The following is a 15,448-nucleotide window of genomic DNA, read 5'->3' on the forward strand; positions in this document are numbered from 1 at the left end:
TGTCATCCAGCTGCATTTACTGGGCACCTACTGTGTGCAGTCCCTGCCTCAGGGGGCTCCCAGGTGTGCCAGGGAGACAGGATGCCCAGTTTTGAGGTCAGAGCTGGCCACGTGGGGCAGGTGGGGGGCACGGGAGGTGTAGGGCAGAGTCAGAACTCGGAACTCGGGTGAGCAGAGGGGGAAGAGGAGGGCTGCGGCTGGAGGGAGCAGGGAGGACTGGGTTGCAGCTCTAAGGGCAGTCCCCTCGGTGTGGCTGTGGCAGGGTTGACATCTGACACTTCCCACAGACTCACCTCAGGGGTAATTGCACTGAGTGTGGAAGTTGGAGAGGGAAGGGGTGAATGAGGGAATGAATGAGGGGGTGAAAGGTCGACCTACCGTGGCAGCGAGGGTACTTGAGCTCACATGGACCTCAGGCTCAGCTCACGTCCCTCCAAACCCAGGCAGTGAGGGTGCTGGTTCCTTTGATTCTTCCCCTCCCTTCTCCTTTTCTTCCTCCTTCCTCGAGCACTCCTGAGAGCCTGCTCCACATCAGGCCCTGGGCGGGGGTGGGCGACACGGAGACAGAGACAGCAGGTGATGGACAAGAGTGGCTGCTTGATGGGGCTGGCGGGGGTCCGGCATGCTTCCAGTGGGTGGGCTTGGCCAAAAGGAGGAGGAGGCAACGAAAGTTGGGGTGGTCAGACCTCATCTGGGTCAAGCCAACCCCGGCATTCCAGGTGTGAGCCAGGCTGAGCTGACCCCAGTGACTGACCAGGGTGGCGGCAGGACAGTTAGCAAGGTGAGCGTGGCCCAAGCCAGGCTCCCTGGGAGGGGCCTGGGGAAGGGGCAGACAGAGGCCAGTCCCCATCATCACCCATCCACCCATCTGATCTGACCGAGCTCCCCTCCCTCACCCCCTCCCCAGCCCCATCCCAGGTGGTGGTGATCCGTCAGGAGCAGGCAGGGCAGACCAGCGTCTCGCTGCTGTGGCAGGAGCCAGAGCAGCCCAACGGCATCATCCTGGAGTACGAGATCAAGTACTACGAGAAGGTACCCACGGGGAAGGGAGAAGGAGGGAGGGAACCCGGCCAGGGACCCTTGACTGACCACCTCTCCCACGGGCAGGACAAGGAGATGCAGAGCTACTCCACCCTCAAGGCTGTCACCACCAGGGCCACCGTCTCGGGCCTCAAGCCGGGCACCCGCTACGTGTTCCAGGTCCGAGCCCGCACCTCGGCCGGCTGCGGCCGCTTCAGCCAGGCCATGGAGGTGGAGACCGGGAAACCCCGTGAGTGCAGGGAGGGGGAGGGCGAGGGAGCTGGGCCAGGGGCCAGGGCCAGGGTCAGGGCCAGGGTCATGGTGGTCAGAGGAGGGGAACTAGGGCGTGCTGAGCTGGTACATGGGCCAGATTGGCATCTCTCCAGGTACAAAAAACTGAGGCTCAGAGGAGGAAAGTTACTTGTCCGGAGTGACAGAGCTCATAACAGCCCATTAACTGCGGGCTTTTCCCGAGCATCAGTGTGACTTGCAGGCGTCATAGTGCCCTTTGCCAGCAGGATAACCTTATAATCATCCCAGAGACCCTCTGGTGAGTTGGCAGCATCCACATCCCCATTTTACAGGCGAGGAAAATGAGGGTCAAAGCAGTAAAGCGAATTGCCCAAGGTTACCCAGCAGAGCAAGACTTGAACCTGGTCAGTCTGGGGACAAATTCTGTGCCCCTTCCCCAGTACCATTCTGCCCTCCACCCCCCCAGCCTCCAGAACAGCAGTTCACACAGTGTAGTCCAGGACCAGCAGCAGTGCAGCCCCGGGAGCCATCAGAAATACAGATTCTCAGGCCCCACCCCAGACCTTCAGGGGCCCAGAAATTTCAGTTTGATCAAACCCTCAGGGTGATTCTGAGGCACATTCAAGCTCGGAAATCCTCTGCCCCCACCTCCAGCCAATTGGAGTCTTCTCTTATACTCAGCACCCTCCAGGGGTGGTGCTAGGATAGAGGGTTCAAGGCTGAGTTGATGACCTTCCTCAACCCGGCACCCCCTTGGCCCTTGTGTGTCTCCAGTGCAATTCGATCTGATACCATGTTGGGACCGCCCAGGTAGGAATCCTGCCCTGCTCCATCCCATTTACTGTGTGTCCTTGAGTAAGTTCCTTGAGTTCTCTGGGCCTCAGTTTTCTCATCTGACAACTAACAGTAATACTGGAATCTCCCTGGAGGGGATGTGGGTTAACTGACCGGCATGCGCAGCTCTCAGTATACTACTCAGCTCTGTCCCTGTTACAGGAACAGGCGGGACAGGCATTTTTGGACTCATGTTACAGGTGAGAAAGCAGAGGCTCAGAGAAGTCTAGTGACTCTGCCCAGGTCACACAGTCCCAGGAAATGGTAGCACCAGGTCCGGAAGCAGGATCTTGAAGAGGAAGCTTGTAGAGGGGAGGGTGGGAGCAGAGGAGGGTGCAGCCTGTGCCCTGACTCTGGGCTGGCTCACAGCTGAGGAGGCTGCCAGACCTCTGGGCCTGAGGCCAGGGCTGAGAGGCTGGGCCTGCCACCCCGGTTCCCCCCGCAGGACCCCGCTACGACACCCGCACCATCGTCTGGATCTGCCTGACACTCATCACTGGCCTGGTCGTGCTTCTGCTCCTGCTCATCTGCAAGAAGAGGTGGGTGGTCCTGGCCCCCAGCCCCCCCAAGCCCCTCCCCTGGAGCACTGCATCTCCTGCCTGCAGCCCCACCGAGCCAGTGACCCCCTGTGCCTGGGGCTGGGCTCACTTACACATATACCTGCTCTTCTTTCCTCCTTCTTGGAACACTTTTCTCTTGCCTTCCATGTCTGGCTCCTTCTCCTTCTCCACCTATCTGTCCTATCCTTCTCCATCTCCAACAGCCCCTTCGCTCTGCACAACTTTCTAAAAGCTGAGGACCCTGGGCATGTCCGGACCCTCCTCTCTTTCCTTCTTACCCAGCTCCGTCTTTCCTCAGTGAGCTTATCAGGGCCCACAGCTTTGAATTCCACCTTCCTGCTGACGTCCCCAGAGTGTGTCACCAGCGCAGGCCTCTCCCCAAGGTCCAGCTGCCCACTCCCATCTCCGCTCACATGTGTTTCAGACACACAGCACCCCCAAACCAGCCCCTCCCCCAGGCCCCCATCTCAGGACGTGGCACCACCATTCACGGGGTTACTCGAGCCCCAAACTCAGCCGTCATCCTTGGCTGTCCCTCCCTCGTGCCACGTCCACTCACCAGCCAGTCCCACCGGGTCTCCCTTCAGCGTGACCCCCTTCATCTCAGTCAGTCCTAATGACACCTCAGTGATGTAGAGATTCTGACCTCATTCTGCAGGTGAGTAAATTGGGGATCAGAGAGGTGAGGCCACTTCAGCTAGGTAGGTTCAGAACTGGGGCAGGACCCAGGTCTGTTAAAACTGAAGGCCATGCTCTTAGTCACTCTCCCCCGCCCACTCCATTCCAGAGGGAGCTGGTGTGGGCTTAGGATCCCACTTGGTGAGAATTGGAAAGATGATCCACAGATGGAGAAACTGAGGCCCAGGGAAGGGAAGGGAAGGGGCTTGCCAAGGTCAACAGCAGAGCTGGCATCAGACGCCTCATCTCCCAACCCCTCCACCAGGGGGGTTTTACTTTCATGGCAAATCGAGCCAATAATGCCATATACTTTGCTCTGGTGGCCAAGTGAACTCAACTTTGTACATTGTACGGTGTCTGTAAATTTCAAGGATGTCACAGTTCAGCTGGGTTGAGAGCCTGAGGCTGGGACTCCCCTCTGCAGGCGCAGGGGCTGGGGTGGCAGGAGCTGACTTGAAAGGGGAAGGAGGGTGGAAAGGGAGGAGTTTGGACGTGTCCTTGAGTGGAGTCAGGGCCGAAGCTAGGGCTGGCCCACTCTCCACAGGCACTGTGGCCACAGCAAGGCCTTCCAGCGCTCGGACGAGGAGAAGATGCACCATCAGAATGGGCAAGGTGAGTGCGGGGCCTGGGATCCGGATGCGAAAGCCGCGGTCACCGTGGGAACCAGTGCTAGCCCGGGGCTGGCACAGGCGAGAGGGAGAAAGGCTCCCACAGAAAAGACTAGAGCCCCAGAGAGAGACAGCGAGGTGTCACAGACCCAAGATCCCAGGGGCGCAGTGCTGTGGTTTGCAGAGGATGCCAGGGACCCTCTCCCCAGGGAAGTACACAGATTCCTGCACTCACACAATTTCACATACGACTTGGTAGGAGGGTCATGTACTCTTAAGCACCCTTGCTACAGAGAACTTTTTCAGGACCCTGCAGAGACCTCAGAAAACAGGGCACATACGAGGGTGCCTACCTCAACACCCCACTTCTTCTCCCGCGGCAGAAGCAATCATGGTACTGATTCCCATGGAGCCGGTTTTCTAGAGAACCGCTCTCCGTCAATCTAAGTTGGCCCTGCGATGAAACCTTTTTTGGTCACATTCCTACCCTAGGTCAATTGAGAAAGGTCTTAAGGACCCTAAAAGTGACTGCAGAAAAATGACAGAGGTGCTAACTCACTAGAAATCGCCAAATCCCCTCGAGACCTCAGAGCTACTCCACAGAAATCCTCCTTTCACGTGGCAAGCACTTATTGGACGCCTACTGTTTGCCACCACATCCTGAGATTCCCGGAGACACGTCTCCCCCCACCCCTAGTCCCGTCCCAGGCCCGGGGAATGCTGGGAGAGAACATCCTCGTGGAGCCCGCTGATGGCCCTTCTCTCCTGGCCCCTCAGCACCTCCCCCTGTCTTCCTGCCCCTGCACCACCCTCCAGGGAAGATCCCAGAGCCCCAGCTCTATGCAGAACCCCACACCTACGAGGAGCCGGGCCGGGCGGGCCGTGGTTTCACCCGCGAGATCGAGGCCTCCAGGATCCACATCGAGAAAATCATTGGCTCCGGTGAGCTTCAGGGCTTGTGAGCGTGGGGACATCACAGGGGGTCCCCGGGGGAGGGGCACCCAGGGCAGAGGGGGAGGGGAGCCAAGATGCCGGGCGAGATGCCCGGCGTGGCCAGACACTCGGGTGTGTGAGGCTGGGAGAGTGCGGAGTCCAGGGTGAGGGGAGGAAGGTCCCACGCCCACCCCCTGCCCGCCCCACTTGGGCCCATAGGAGAGTCTGGGGAAGTCTGCTACGGGCGGCTGCGGGTGCCGGGCCAGCGGGACGTGCCTGTGGCCATCAAGGCCCTCAAAGCCGGCTACACAGAGAGACAGCGGCGGGACTTTCTGAGCGAGGCGTCCATCATGGGTCAGTTTGACCACCCCAATATCATCCGTCTTGAAGGTGTCGTCACCCGTGGTAGGTGCTAGGCGACGGCAGCCTCACCCTGCAGGGCGCCTCCTGTTGGGGTCAGGGCTCTAGGCCCATCCCCAGACCACCCTGCCCTGCCCCAGTCCACCTGGCTCAGGTCCCCAGATGACCTGTCAGGGAAGGGGGCCCAGAGCCCAGGACCCCAGTGGAAACCCTATGCATCCTGGCGCCCTCGGTGCTGGCCCAGCTCCTGGCGCTCATAGCCCGTGGGGGGCGGGGCATGTTCCTGGGGTCACTGATCAGCAGCCCTGATCCCCCCACCAAGAGCCACCTCCTCCCTGCTGCGCTCCCCAGGCCGCCTGGCAATGATCGTGACCGAGTACATGGAGAACGGCTCTCTGGACGCCTTCCTGAGGGTACGTGACCCACCCCACCTTTCACATGGGCTGGGGCAAGGGGGAGTTCAGTCTGGGTGGTGGGAAATAATGTGAGACCTCCAGATAGCCCCTCCTCCCCAGAGCTTGGACCCAACAGACCTGGGGAAGTGGGAGCCAGGTTTGGGGAGGGATCTTAAGGGTCAGCCCATCAAACTGCCTTACAGCCCCCATCACGTTAAAGTCCCTCTGCTACGTGGGTCCTGCTGTCCTGTCCTGCACACAGGCTAAGAGGGTTGCCTCTGTGGGGACCCAAGGCCCCACCCAGCTGGGAGGCATGGCGGGTGGTCGTGGAAATCCCTAGATTCTCAGCCCTCGCTGTGCCGTTTATCTGCTGGGTGCTCTTAGGCACAGGGCCAAACCTCTCTGGGCCTCCACTTCTCCTTCTGCAAAATGGATGACCAGGCATCGTGCCCCACCTACGTCTCAGGGTTGCTGTGAGTGTACATGAGATATGAGCACACACCTTAAACAGCAACACGCTTCCTAAGCGGTGAGGCACTTTGTAAACTGCAAAGAGCCTTCTTGAAGCCCAAGCCACGTCCCTCTGCAGACTCACGACGGGCAGTTCACCATCATGCAGCTGGTGGGCATGCTTAGAGGAGTGGGTGCTGGCATGCGCTACCTCTCGGACCTGGGCTACGTCCACCGTGACCTGGCCGCCCGTAACGTCTTGGTCGACGGTAACCTGGTCTGCAAGGTGTCTGACTTCGGGCTCTCGCGGGTGCTGGAGGACGACCCCAATGCCGACTACACCACCACGGTGCGTAGCCCACAGCCCTTTCCAGCAGGCCCGGGAGGCGGCCCCCCTCGTGTCATTAGGGAAGTTGGACGTTTCAGAGTTGCCTTCAACCTGGGGCGAGTCCTCCCTCTTCTCTGCACTTCAGTTTGTCCCTCTGGGAAATGGGAGCAAGCCTTCCCACCTTTGCTCCATCACTAACTGGCTTGGGGAGACAGCTGGGCCAGTCGCCCCGTCACTCACTCACTGGGAGACCTGGGGAGAGCTGACGTCTCTCCGAATCACACATCTGCTCCACATCTGTCTCTAAAGTGTGACTAAAACCCGGCATTTTCAAAACGTGTTCCCTGGGGATTTGGGCTTCTCTAGAGGTGCCTTAGGGGCTGCCTTAAGAGTAGAGGGCGCTCACCCCTGCCTCAATCAGAACCTTCCCTTAGCATCTTGCCCACTGAGCCTCCAAATAAGAGAAAGGATTTTGTAACCAAAAAAGGGGGAAGGAGGGCTGTAAAACAACCAGACCACATTGTCTGAGCTCCCTCACTTGTTCAGGCATCAACCTGTTGACCGCTACTTACTGAGCATCTACTTGGTGCCAGGCCCTCCACCTGCTGTCTTTTGTTCAGTCTCCACCCCAGCTCCGTGTGCAGGTCTCCCCCATCAGAGCAGGTGCTCTTGGAAGGTGGAGGCCGCGTCTCTCCAACCAGCCTGCGAGTTTCCCAGCCCAGACCCCTGCGTTCAGCTCCCTGACGGGCTGCGGAGAAGCTCTCAACACTCGTGTGTCCGTCGCAGGGAGGGAAGATCCCCATCCGCTGGACAGCCCCCGAGGCCATCGCCTTCCGGACCTTCTCCTCGGCCAGCGACGTGTGGAGTTTCGGGGTGGTCACATGGGAGGTGCTGGCCTACGGGGAGCGGCCCTACTGGAACATGACCAACCGGGACGTGAGTGCCGGAGCCTGGCTGGGCAGAGGCGGTGGGGGCCTCGGAGGCGGGGACCGCTCCAGCCCCGCGCCGTGTTCCTCCTGACAGGTCATCAGCTCCGTGGAGGAGGGGTACCGCCTGCCCGCGCCCATGGGCTGCCCCCACGCCCTGCACCAGCTCATGCTTGACTGCTGGCACAAGGACCGGGCCCAGCGGCCTCGCTTCTCCCAGATCGTCAGTGTCCTGGACGCGCTGATCCGCAGCCCCGAGAGTCTCAGGGCCACGGCCACTGTCAGCAGGTGCCTGGTGCCCACCCCAGCTCCGCCCAAGCCCGGCTGCCCTCCCCGCTTGCCCTGGACAAGGCCCAGACTTAGTCCAGGCCTTGGGATGGCTCTGCCCTGACCCCTGGACCAGACCCAGCCTGTGCCCCTGACCCCTGTTCGGCCCTCTCCTTCCAAGCCTGGGTTGACCCCTTGCCACTGCCGAGCCTGGATGGAGGCTGAGGGTGGCTGGTGCCAGCGTCTCCTGGCAGGACACTTACCTAGGCCCCCTGTGCCTCAGGTGCCCACCCCCCGCCTTTGCCCGGAGCTGCTTTGACCTCCGCGGGGGCGGGGGTGGCGGCCTCACTGTGGGGGACTGGCTGGACTCCATCCGCATGGGGCGCTACCGGGACCACTTCGCTGCCGGGGGTTACTCCTCTCTGGGCATGGTGCTACGTATGAACGCTCAGTAAGTGGTGGGCCCCTGGGGACGGGGGCAGGGGGAGAGGGCAGGAGCCAGAGGTGGAGCCCCTGAGGATGGCAGCTCCGGGGATGGGTGTCGCTGTCTCCACGGCTCCCAGCCTCCCAGGTCAGCATCGCCTTCCTTTACAGGGATGTGCGTGCCCTGGGCATCACCCTCATGGGCCACCAGAAGAAGATCCTGGGCAGCATCCAGACCATGAGGGCCCAGCTGCCCAGCACCCAGGGGCCCCGCCGGCACCTCTGACCAAAGCGAACCGGCCCCGCTCGTGCCGGCCGTCAGAGGACTCGCAGGGTTGGCTGCCCCGGCCTCTGTCCCTCCTCCTGGACTGCCGTCCTCTCCAGTGCCAGGGAGACCAAGGACTCCACCGCAAGACCTGGAGTTATCTGGGGTCAGGCCACCGAGGAGGGACCTTTGGTGCCCAGCAGGGCGGGGACTCCTGCCCCCCAGGGCAGAGGGCCTCCTCTTGCCCAGAGGCTGGGGCCTCAATGCCACTGAGCCCGACAGAGATGTCACTCACCTGCCACTGTGTGCGTGCATGTGTGCGTGCGGGGGTGTGTGTGCACACTCACATGCTGTAGGGGTGTGTTCTCATGGTCACGGGAGCCCCTGCGAACACGTGTGACCGTGTTTGTGTGTGTCCACCCATCAGGTCCCCCAGGGCTGTGTGCAGGTGATGGTGAGTGTGCTTACTCGTTAAGGCTGGGGGCACGTGTGTGGGCCTGTGAATGGCATGTCGTGAATGGGGATGCGTGTCCGAAGCGTGAGGATGCATGAGCAGGGAACTCGATGTGACACTGCCCATTGAATGTGGGCCCAGGTGCCAGCACCCACAGGGACTGGGGAGAGGCTCACCCTCCCTCCGCCACACCTGGAGTCTGGAGCCGGGGCTACTTCCAAACCTCACCAGCACCAGGCCCACCCTTGTCTCCGCCCGGGTGAGCCCACCCCTGGCTCTATCTCAGGTCCGAGCCCTCCCTCTAGTTGGTAGGTGGGCCACCTGCATCCTCCACCTGGCTCCCACCACTGCTTCAACAGGAAAACAGGGTTCCCGGCCAGCCCCTCTGGCCATCTTCTATGTAGGCATCACCACAGGGTACGTGAGATCCCCTCAGTTGAACTTGGCTACCTGGCCAGGGGCCAGGGGCCACCAACTTCCTTCTGGTCTCTGATGCCCCTCCACAGCCCAGGGCTCCTCACTTGGAAGTCCCTCTGCCCATCTCACTGCCCAGCCCTGGCCTGCCCCCCCCTCCCCCCAGCCCCACGCCTAGGATCAAGGACCATAAGATCCTAGTTTTTCAGCCCCGAGTCCACCCCTCTTGCACCTTCTGGGCAGACCAAGGGAGTGTGCCTTGTCCAAGGTCACACGGCAGCCAAGTTTCAGAGCTGAGCCTCCTCCAGAGGCTTTTCCCCCCACATCCTCCCACACAGACATCTGTGGGTGGGAGGGGGTTTGGGAAGCCCCCCCCACAACTCAGCGTTGACCCTCCCCCAACGGCCCACCAGGGTATGTAAATATCTTTTTCTACCATGTCAGACTATTTTTTCCTCACTCCTGACAATGCAAAAATGGTCTTCAAAGCACATAAAAAGTACCCAGGGTGAGAAAGCCCCATCCCAGGGGAAGCTGGCAGGCCCCAAGGAACCCCACTGGGCAGGATGCCCGGTGGCCCCTGCCGGCCCCAAGGGAGGGGCAAGCCCGGCCCCACCCCTTGCCCAGCCCTCCCCGTAGCCAGCACAGCTGTTCCGCGGAGACACCAGCACTGAGCCCCCTCTCCCTCCTGCAATAATTTGGGGAGTCTCAGCCCCGCCCAGGTGCCGCGGCCAGCTCTCTACACCTCTATATACTATATTACTATATAGCCAAGCTGTTCTTCCTTCCTATGGAAGTCGGAAACATGGTCAGGACACGATCCGGGGAGGACCCTGTCTTCCTCCCACCCCCGCCCCTCTCTCACCCTGTCCCTGGGCTCTGGATCCTTACAGGGGGGACAGAGTGGGCCTGGCACTTGGGAAAGTGTGGCCCCTGCTCCCAGTGTGAGGTGCCCCTCAAAGTCCCAGGGATCTGCCTCTCTGCGGTCTCCATCCTGAATCTTGTACTTGCCCACAATGAGAATAAATTCTGCCTCATCTTTGCCCGTGTCCCCCATTTTTGTTTTCCATCCCTACAACCTTGCCCTCTCCTAGTAAGGAAGGAGCAGCCTTATGCGGTGCACCTACCATATGCATCCTATACATTTTTTCCCCTCTCTGGTCTTCTTATCTATCCTAGGAGGTAGGATTCATGCTCCCGTTTTGTATAAGAGGAGGCCGAGTCTTATAGGGATCAACTTGCCTAAAGTCAAGTTTGGGGGGTCTGAATTGGGACCCAGGTTTGGTCTAACTCCAAACCCCATTCTCTGCTAGGGAGCATCCCCGTGGGCCCCCAGTTCTCTCTTCTGTGAGGCGCAGATGGTGGTTAACACTGGAGCTCAATCCCTTACAACGGGACATCACCCTTGCCTCGCTTTCTCTTGGGGAAGAAGGACACCCCTGGAGGAGGAATGCCTGAGGAAAGAGCATCTCATGGGGACAGCTTCCCTGGGAACAAGAGGTCTACGGAGAGACCTGGATGCTATGAGGCAGGGAAGGGAATACAGGATGCAGGCAGCTTTCATGGTTACATCAGGGGGTTGAGGACTCACCTCTCCCCCCAGAGGGGACAGCAGCAGGAGACAGGGTGGTGGCATCAGAGGCAGAGCAGAGCCCAACTGTGTCCCTTCGAGTTAATGGCTCAGACATTTGGGGAAGATACCCCTGGGGTCTTGTTGGTAAACAAGTAAATGATCTGCAGTGGCCCCTCCAGCTGAGGGAAGGGTCTTCGTTCCTGCTTCTCCCTTAATTTGGGAAAGGGGGACCATGGAGAAAACACATTTAATGTATTTCCTACAATCTCACTAATAATCATGCTTAGAGAGGCCACTGTCCCAAGTGGCAGAACCATCGTGTAAGCTAGAGCTGCCTGAGCTCAGGCCAGATGTGTTTCCCCCTGAAACTCTAAACTCCACTCCAGGCACCGCCCCCATGGAACCAGCTCTTTCCTATGAGGAAGAATCTGTTATCACATAACTTCTCTTCCCTAAGGACCAACCATCTCAGTAGGATCTACTGAGCACCTGCTGTGTACTGGGTGCCACTGGGGATACAAAATTGGAGATGCAGCCCCTCCTCTTAGAAGCTGAACTCTAGGTAGAGGTACAGAGTACACAAAAATGGTTCCCTCAATCAGATCCAGGAGGCTGTGTCCGGAAAATGGTACACGCGGAGGGGTTAGAGGAGGCCAGAGGAGGGGTGTAGGGGAGATCAAGCCTGGAGGGCCAGGGCTGTCATCAAGGACTTCCTGGAGGAGGGCAAATTCATCTGGGCATTGGAAGATGAGAAGGGTTTGGAGATTCATTTCCTAGGCAGCCCCCTGTGCAAGGATGGAATGCAGAGGAGATAAAGTGTAACAGCCACAGGAGAAACAAACCGTGCTCGTGGATGGGAAGCCCCTATTATAAAGTTGGCTAGTAGCCTCCAATTTAATCTATACATTTTATTCCCAATAACATTTGCAATCAGGTTTTCTCTGCAACTTGACAAGGTCATCCCCAAATGCATATGGAACAATAAAGAACCCAGAATAGCTAAGACAATTTTGAAGAAGAAAGAAGAGGAAGAGGAAGGGAGTCTCACCCTGCCAGATCTCAATAATTAAGTATAAAGCTTTAATAATTAAAATCATTTGATTTGGTCCCAGGAATAGAGAAACAGAGAAAAAGAATGTCTAGGAACAGATCCAAATATATATGTGTTTGAAACATGGCAAGGGTTAGTCAATGAGTGATGTTAGGACAATTAAATATCCCAATGGAAAAAGATAAAATGAGATTCCTGCTCATACCACTCACAAAATAAGTTCCAGGTTGATCAAAGTCCTAAATGTAGAAAGCAGACTATAAAGCTTTTACCGGGAAACAGGAAAATAACTTTACGATCTTAGAGTAGAAAATAAACAGGACAACAAGCACAAATGATAAAGGGAAATGATGATAAATCTTATTTCATTAGACTCAAAAACTTCTACATGACAAAAAATAAACAAATTTGTTAAAGCCTCCGCTGGGAGAAGATATTTGCAAACTGTATAACCAACCAAGAGAGAATTAGTTTCCAAAAAAAAAAAAAAAATTATTAACTTCAAAGAATCAATTTACCAAAACATTCCAAAGCAATAGGAAAATTGACAAAAGATATGAACAGACAAATAACAGAGGAAGAAATCTGAATGGCCAATAAAGACATTAAAAAGATTCTCAACATCACTAGTAGGCATGGAAGTGTAAATTAAAACAAAAATTAGATTGCATATTACACCAATCTGATTGGCAAAATTATTCTATAACACTAGTATTGATGAACATGGCAGGAGGGGGGGCGGAATAGCAATGTTTATAAACCGCTGGTGGGAATGTAAATTGGTACAACTTTGGAGAGCAATTTGGAAACACTAAGTAAATTTTAAGATGAGCACTTCTGAGACCCAGCAGCGCTGCCGTAGTGTGTGCCTATCTTAGGTGAAGTCCCCTAAGCAGTGCCTGAGATTCTTGTGCAGGTGATTTATTGAGGGAGGGCTCTCAGGTGAAGAGAGAGAGGCAGGCAGATGGGGTAGGAGGAAATGTTAAGTAATGTTGGGCTCTCAGCTGGAGATTAGCTTCAATCTGACCCCATGGGGAGCTCTGGAGCATTAATAACATTACAGAGTGGATCTGCCTTGAGGCAAAGGAGCCAGGCTTTTGCAGCCTCATATCCATCTGTCATTGGCTATGGGCTGACCAATGCAGGGGGGGCAACTTCTAACTTTCTGGATGAGGATGTTCCCAAGAATCTGTGAGCAGCTGTGAGTCCTTAGCAGCCAACACTCACAGCAGCTGGGGGATGAGTGCACCTGCAGGCCAAAGAATCTGGGTGGAGAACCCAGAGTGTTTTCTATGCATCCTAGAGAAACTCACAGTCATACACAAAAGGATACATGGCCAAGGATATGCATTGCACCTTCGTATGTGATAGAAAAAAAGAGGAGCAGCCTAACTGCCTCTCAGCAGGAGAACAGGAAAATAAGCGGCTTTATAAATACAATGAAATCATCTATTACAGTTAAAATGAACAAACTAGATCAATATGTCCCAATATGGGTAAATCTCCAGAACATAAATACGGAGTAAAAAAATAAATGACATAGGAATGTGCACAGTACTATACCATTTATATAAACTTTTAAGATATATGTAACAATAGAATTACAGCTTTTGCATGCATAACTAGGTGATGACAGTACTCGCCTGAGACAGATAAACACCAGCTTCAGCTCAGTTACTCTGGGGAAGAAAGGCAAGTAGGAAAGGGGTATTGAGCTGTATTGATAGTGTTTTATTTATTTTCTTTTTTAAAAAGAGAGGGCTCTGAAGCAAATACACAAAGTGTCAACGCCCATTTAGTCTTGGTGGCACATATCTGTATGTTACACCATTTTCTGATTTTTCTGTATGTTGAAATGTTTTATAGCTAGAAATTAAAATGTTTAAAAATCACAACGGAGGGGTTTCCGAGGGCTGCTTTCAAGAATCTCAGTGTCTCCCAAGAAACCGGAACCAGACCTAGCGGGACCAAGTGGAGTAAGCTATCCAGCCAGGGTGCTGGACTCCAATGGCTGAGGGCTGGTTGTGCTGCAACAGATCAGCAGGTCCTGTCAGTTCTCTCTCCAAACTATATCCTACATCTAAACTTTTGTCTCCACCTTCCCCCACCCCTGTCTGAGCCACCACCACCCCCTTTCCCCTGGACATTTGTGGGAGCCTCCTCACAGGTCTCCCTGCTTCCTCTCTCACCCCCATAATCCGTTCTTCATGAGTGGCCAGAGGGATCTCAAAAACATAAACCAGATCATGCCACTTCCCTAGTTACAACCCTCCAAGAGCATCCTATCAAGTTGATAATGACATCTAAAATCCTCACCTAGCCTAAAACATCCTACATGACCTGCTACAGCTGGCCTCTCCGTCTTCCCTCCCTCCACCCATCCTCCCCTTCACTCATGCCCTTCTTTTTATTTCTCGAACATTCCAGGCCTTGGTATTAGCTCTTCCTCCTGCTTGGTATGCTCTTCCCTGTCTGTAAAATGTTCAGCTTCACAGTAACTGCCTCCTACGTGAGTCACTTTCTACCATGTTACCCAATGTTATTCTTTTCTTAGCACTTAAAACCTGTTGAAGTTATCACATACATTGTCTATTTACTTGCTTATTTTCTGCCCCCATCATTCAATACACTCTAAAAAGCAGGTATGGCATCTAATTTACTCAATGCTTTAACCCTAGCACACAGCACACTGGTGGCCCTCATTTGTGTGTGGCAGGTGTTTGCTGAATAAATGAATGAATGAATGAATGTTTACTAAGCACTTCTTCTGTGACAGGTCCTTGCTTGAATCTGTGAATTCTGGAATAAATAAGTTAATTTTTGCTTTCAAGATGCTCACAGGTAGAGAAAACAGAGAAGCCACGTCATAGGATCACAGAATGTTGGAATAAATTCCTTTGCTCTTACTGTAGAATTAGAGGGCTTTGAGGGAACCAGATTGTTCATTCTCCACACGCTTTATGTTTCTCAAGTAAAGAAACCCAGCCCCATCCAGGGAGGGAAAAGAATTCACCCAAGTTTGCACAGCATCAGAGGCACAGTCTGGTTCTGAAGCCAGGCCACCTAACTTCTCATAGCATTAAAGGAAGGCTTCCCAAAGCAGTTTTGGACTCTCTTCTACCTCCTGGATCTTGGCACCACCATTCTAAGAACCACCTTCAGAAGAGAAACATTCCCCAGAGGAACAGTTTGACGAGCAAAAGGAAATCCTCAAAGTTTTGAGTACCTTAGCCTTTAATCAGATACGATGCCTGGATTTTCACCATTAGTATCTCATCTCCTTGGAGCAAGCCTTGCTCTACTTGAAACACAGAAGCCTCTTTGAAGAATGCCCCTCTGGGCCCCCAGTGTGGGCAAAGCTGGCCAAACCCTCCCAGCCCTATGAGGGAGTTTATGGGGAGAAGAAAACAGTACACCTGGGGGTTAGAGGAGGTGTGGAAAGAGGTGGTCCGAGGCACCAAGCAAACCTTCCTTATCTGGCCGCATGTATCTTGTCTCATCCCTTGTCCCTACTGCCCAGAAAACCCACAGAGGACCCTCTAGCCATGAGAAAACACCTGCAGGTCCATAAATACTCTCAGCCCTCTCCCATGGCTGTGGAACACATGAACATTTCCACTAGAGGAATGCTCTTCCTCTCCCTCCCCTCTGGCTAAT

The 15,448-nt window shown here is 55.3% G+C and overlaps 1 protein-coding gene across 1 annotated transcript in view; it reads left to right on the top strand.

Moving 5' to 3' along the window:
* The window catches only part of EPHA8 (EPH receptor A8), a 33,836-nt gene extending 25,516 nt beyond the window's left edge, over nucleotides 1-8,320 (top strand). Inside the window, exons 6-17 of the mRNA XM_057744265.1 lie at nucleotides 908-1,032; nucleotides 1,108-1,270; nucleotides 2,552-2,645; nucleotides 3,889-3,956; nucleotides 4,730-4,894; nucleotides 5,105-5,290; nucleotides 5,597-5,658; nucleotides 6,230-6,439; nucleotides 7,205-7,354; nucleotides 7,442-7,632; nucleotides 7,895-8,062; nucleotides 8,206-8,320. Of these exons, the coding sequence (XP_057600248.1) occupies nucleotides 908-1,032; nucleotides 1,108-1,270; nucleotides 2,552-2,645; nucleotides 3,889-3,956; nucleotides 4,730-4,894; nucleotides 5,105-5,290; nucleotides 5,597-5,658; nucleotides 6,230-6,439; nucleotides 7,205-7,354; nucleotides 7,442-7,632; nucleotides 7,895-8,062; nucleotides 8,206-8,320 (1,697 nt within the window). The remainder of the gene's footprint in view (nucleotides 1-907; nucleotides 1,033-1,107; nucleotides 1,271-2,551; nucleotides 2,646-3,888; nucleotides 3,957-4,729; nucleotides 4,895-5,104; nucleotides 5,291-5,596; nucleotides 5,659-6,229; nucleotides 6,440-7,204; nucleotides 7,355-7,441; nucleotides 7,633-7,894; nucleotides 8,063-8,205) is intronic.
* The last annotated feature ends 7,128 nt before the right edge of the window (nucleotides 8,321-15,448 follow it).

This window comes from Hippopotamus amphibius, chromosome 1 (genome assembly GCF_030028045.1).
Source record: "Hippopotamus amphibius kiboko isolate mHipAmp2 chromosome 1, mHipAmp2.hap2, whole genome shotgun sequence".
Lineage (NCBI taxonomy): Eukaryota > Metazoa > Chordata > Mammalia > Artiodactyla > Hippopotamidae > Hippopotamus > Hippopotamus amphibius.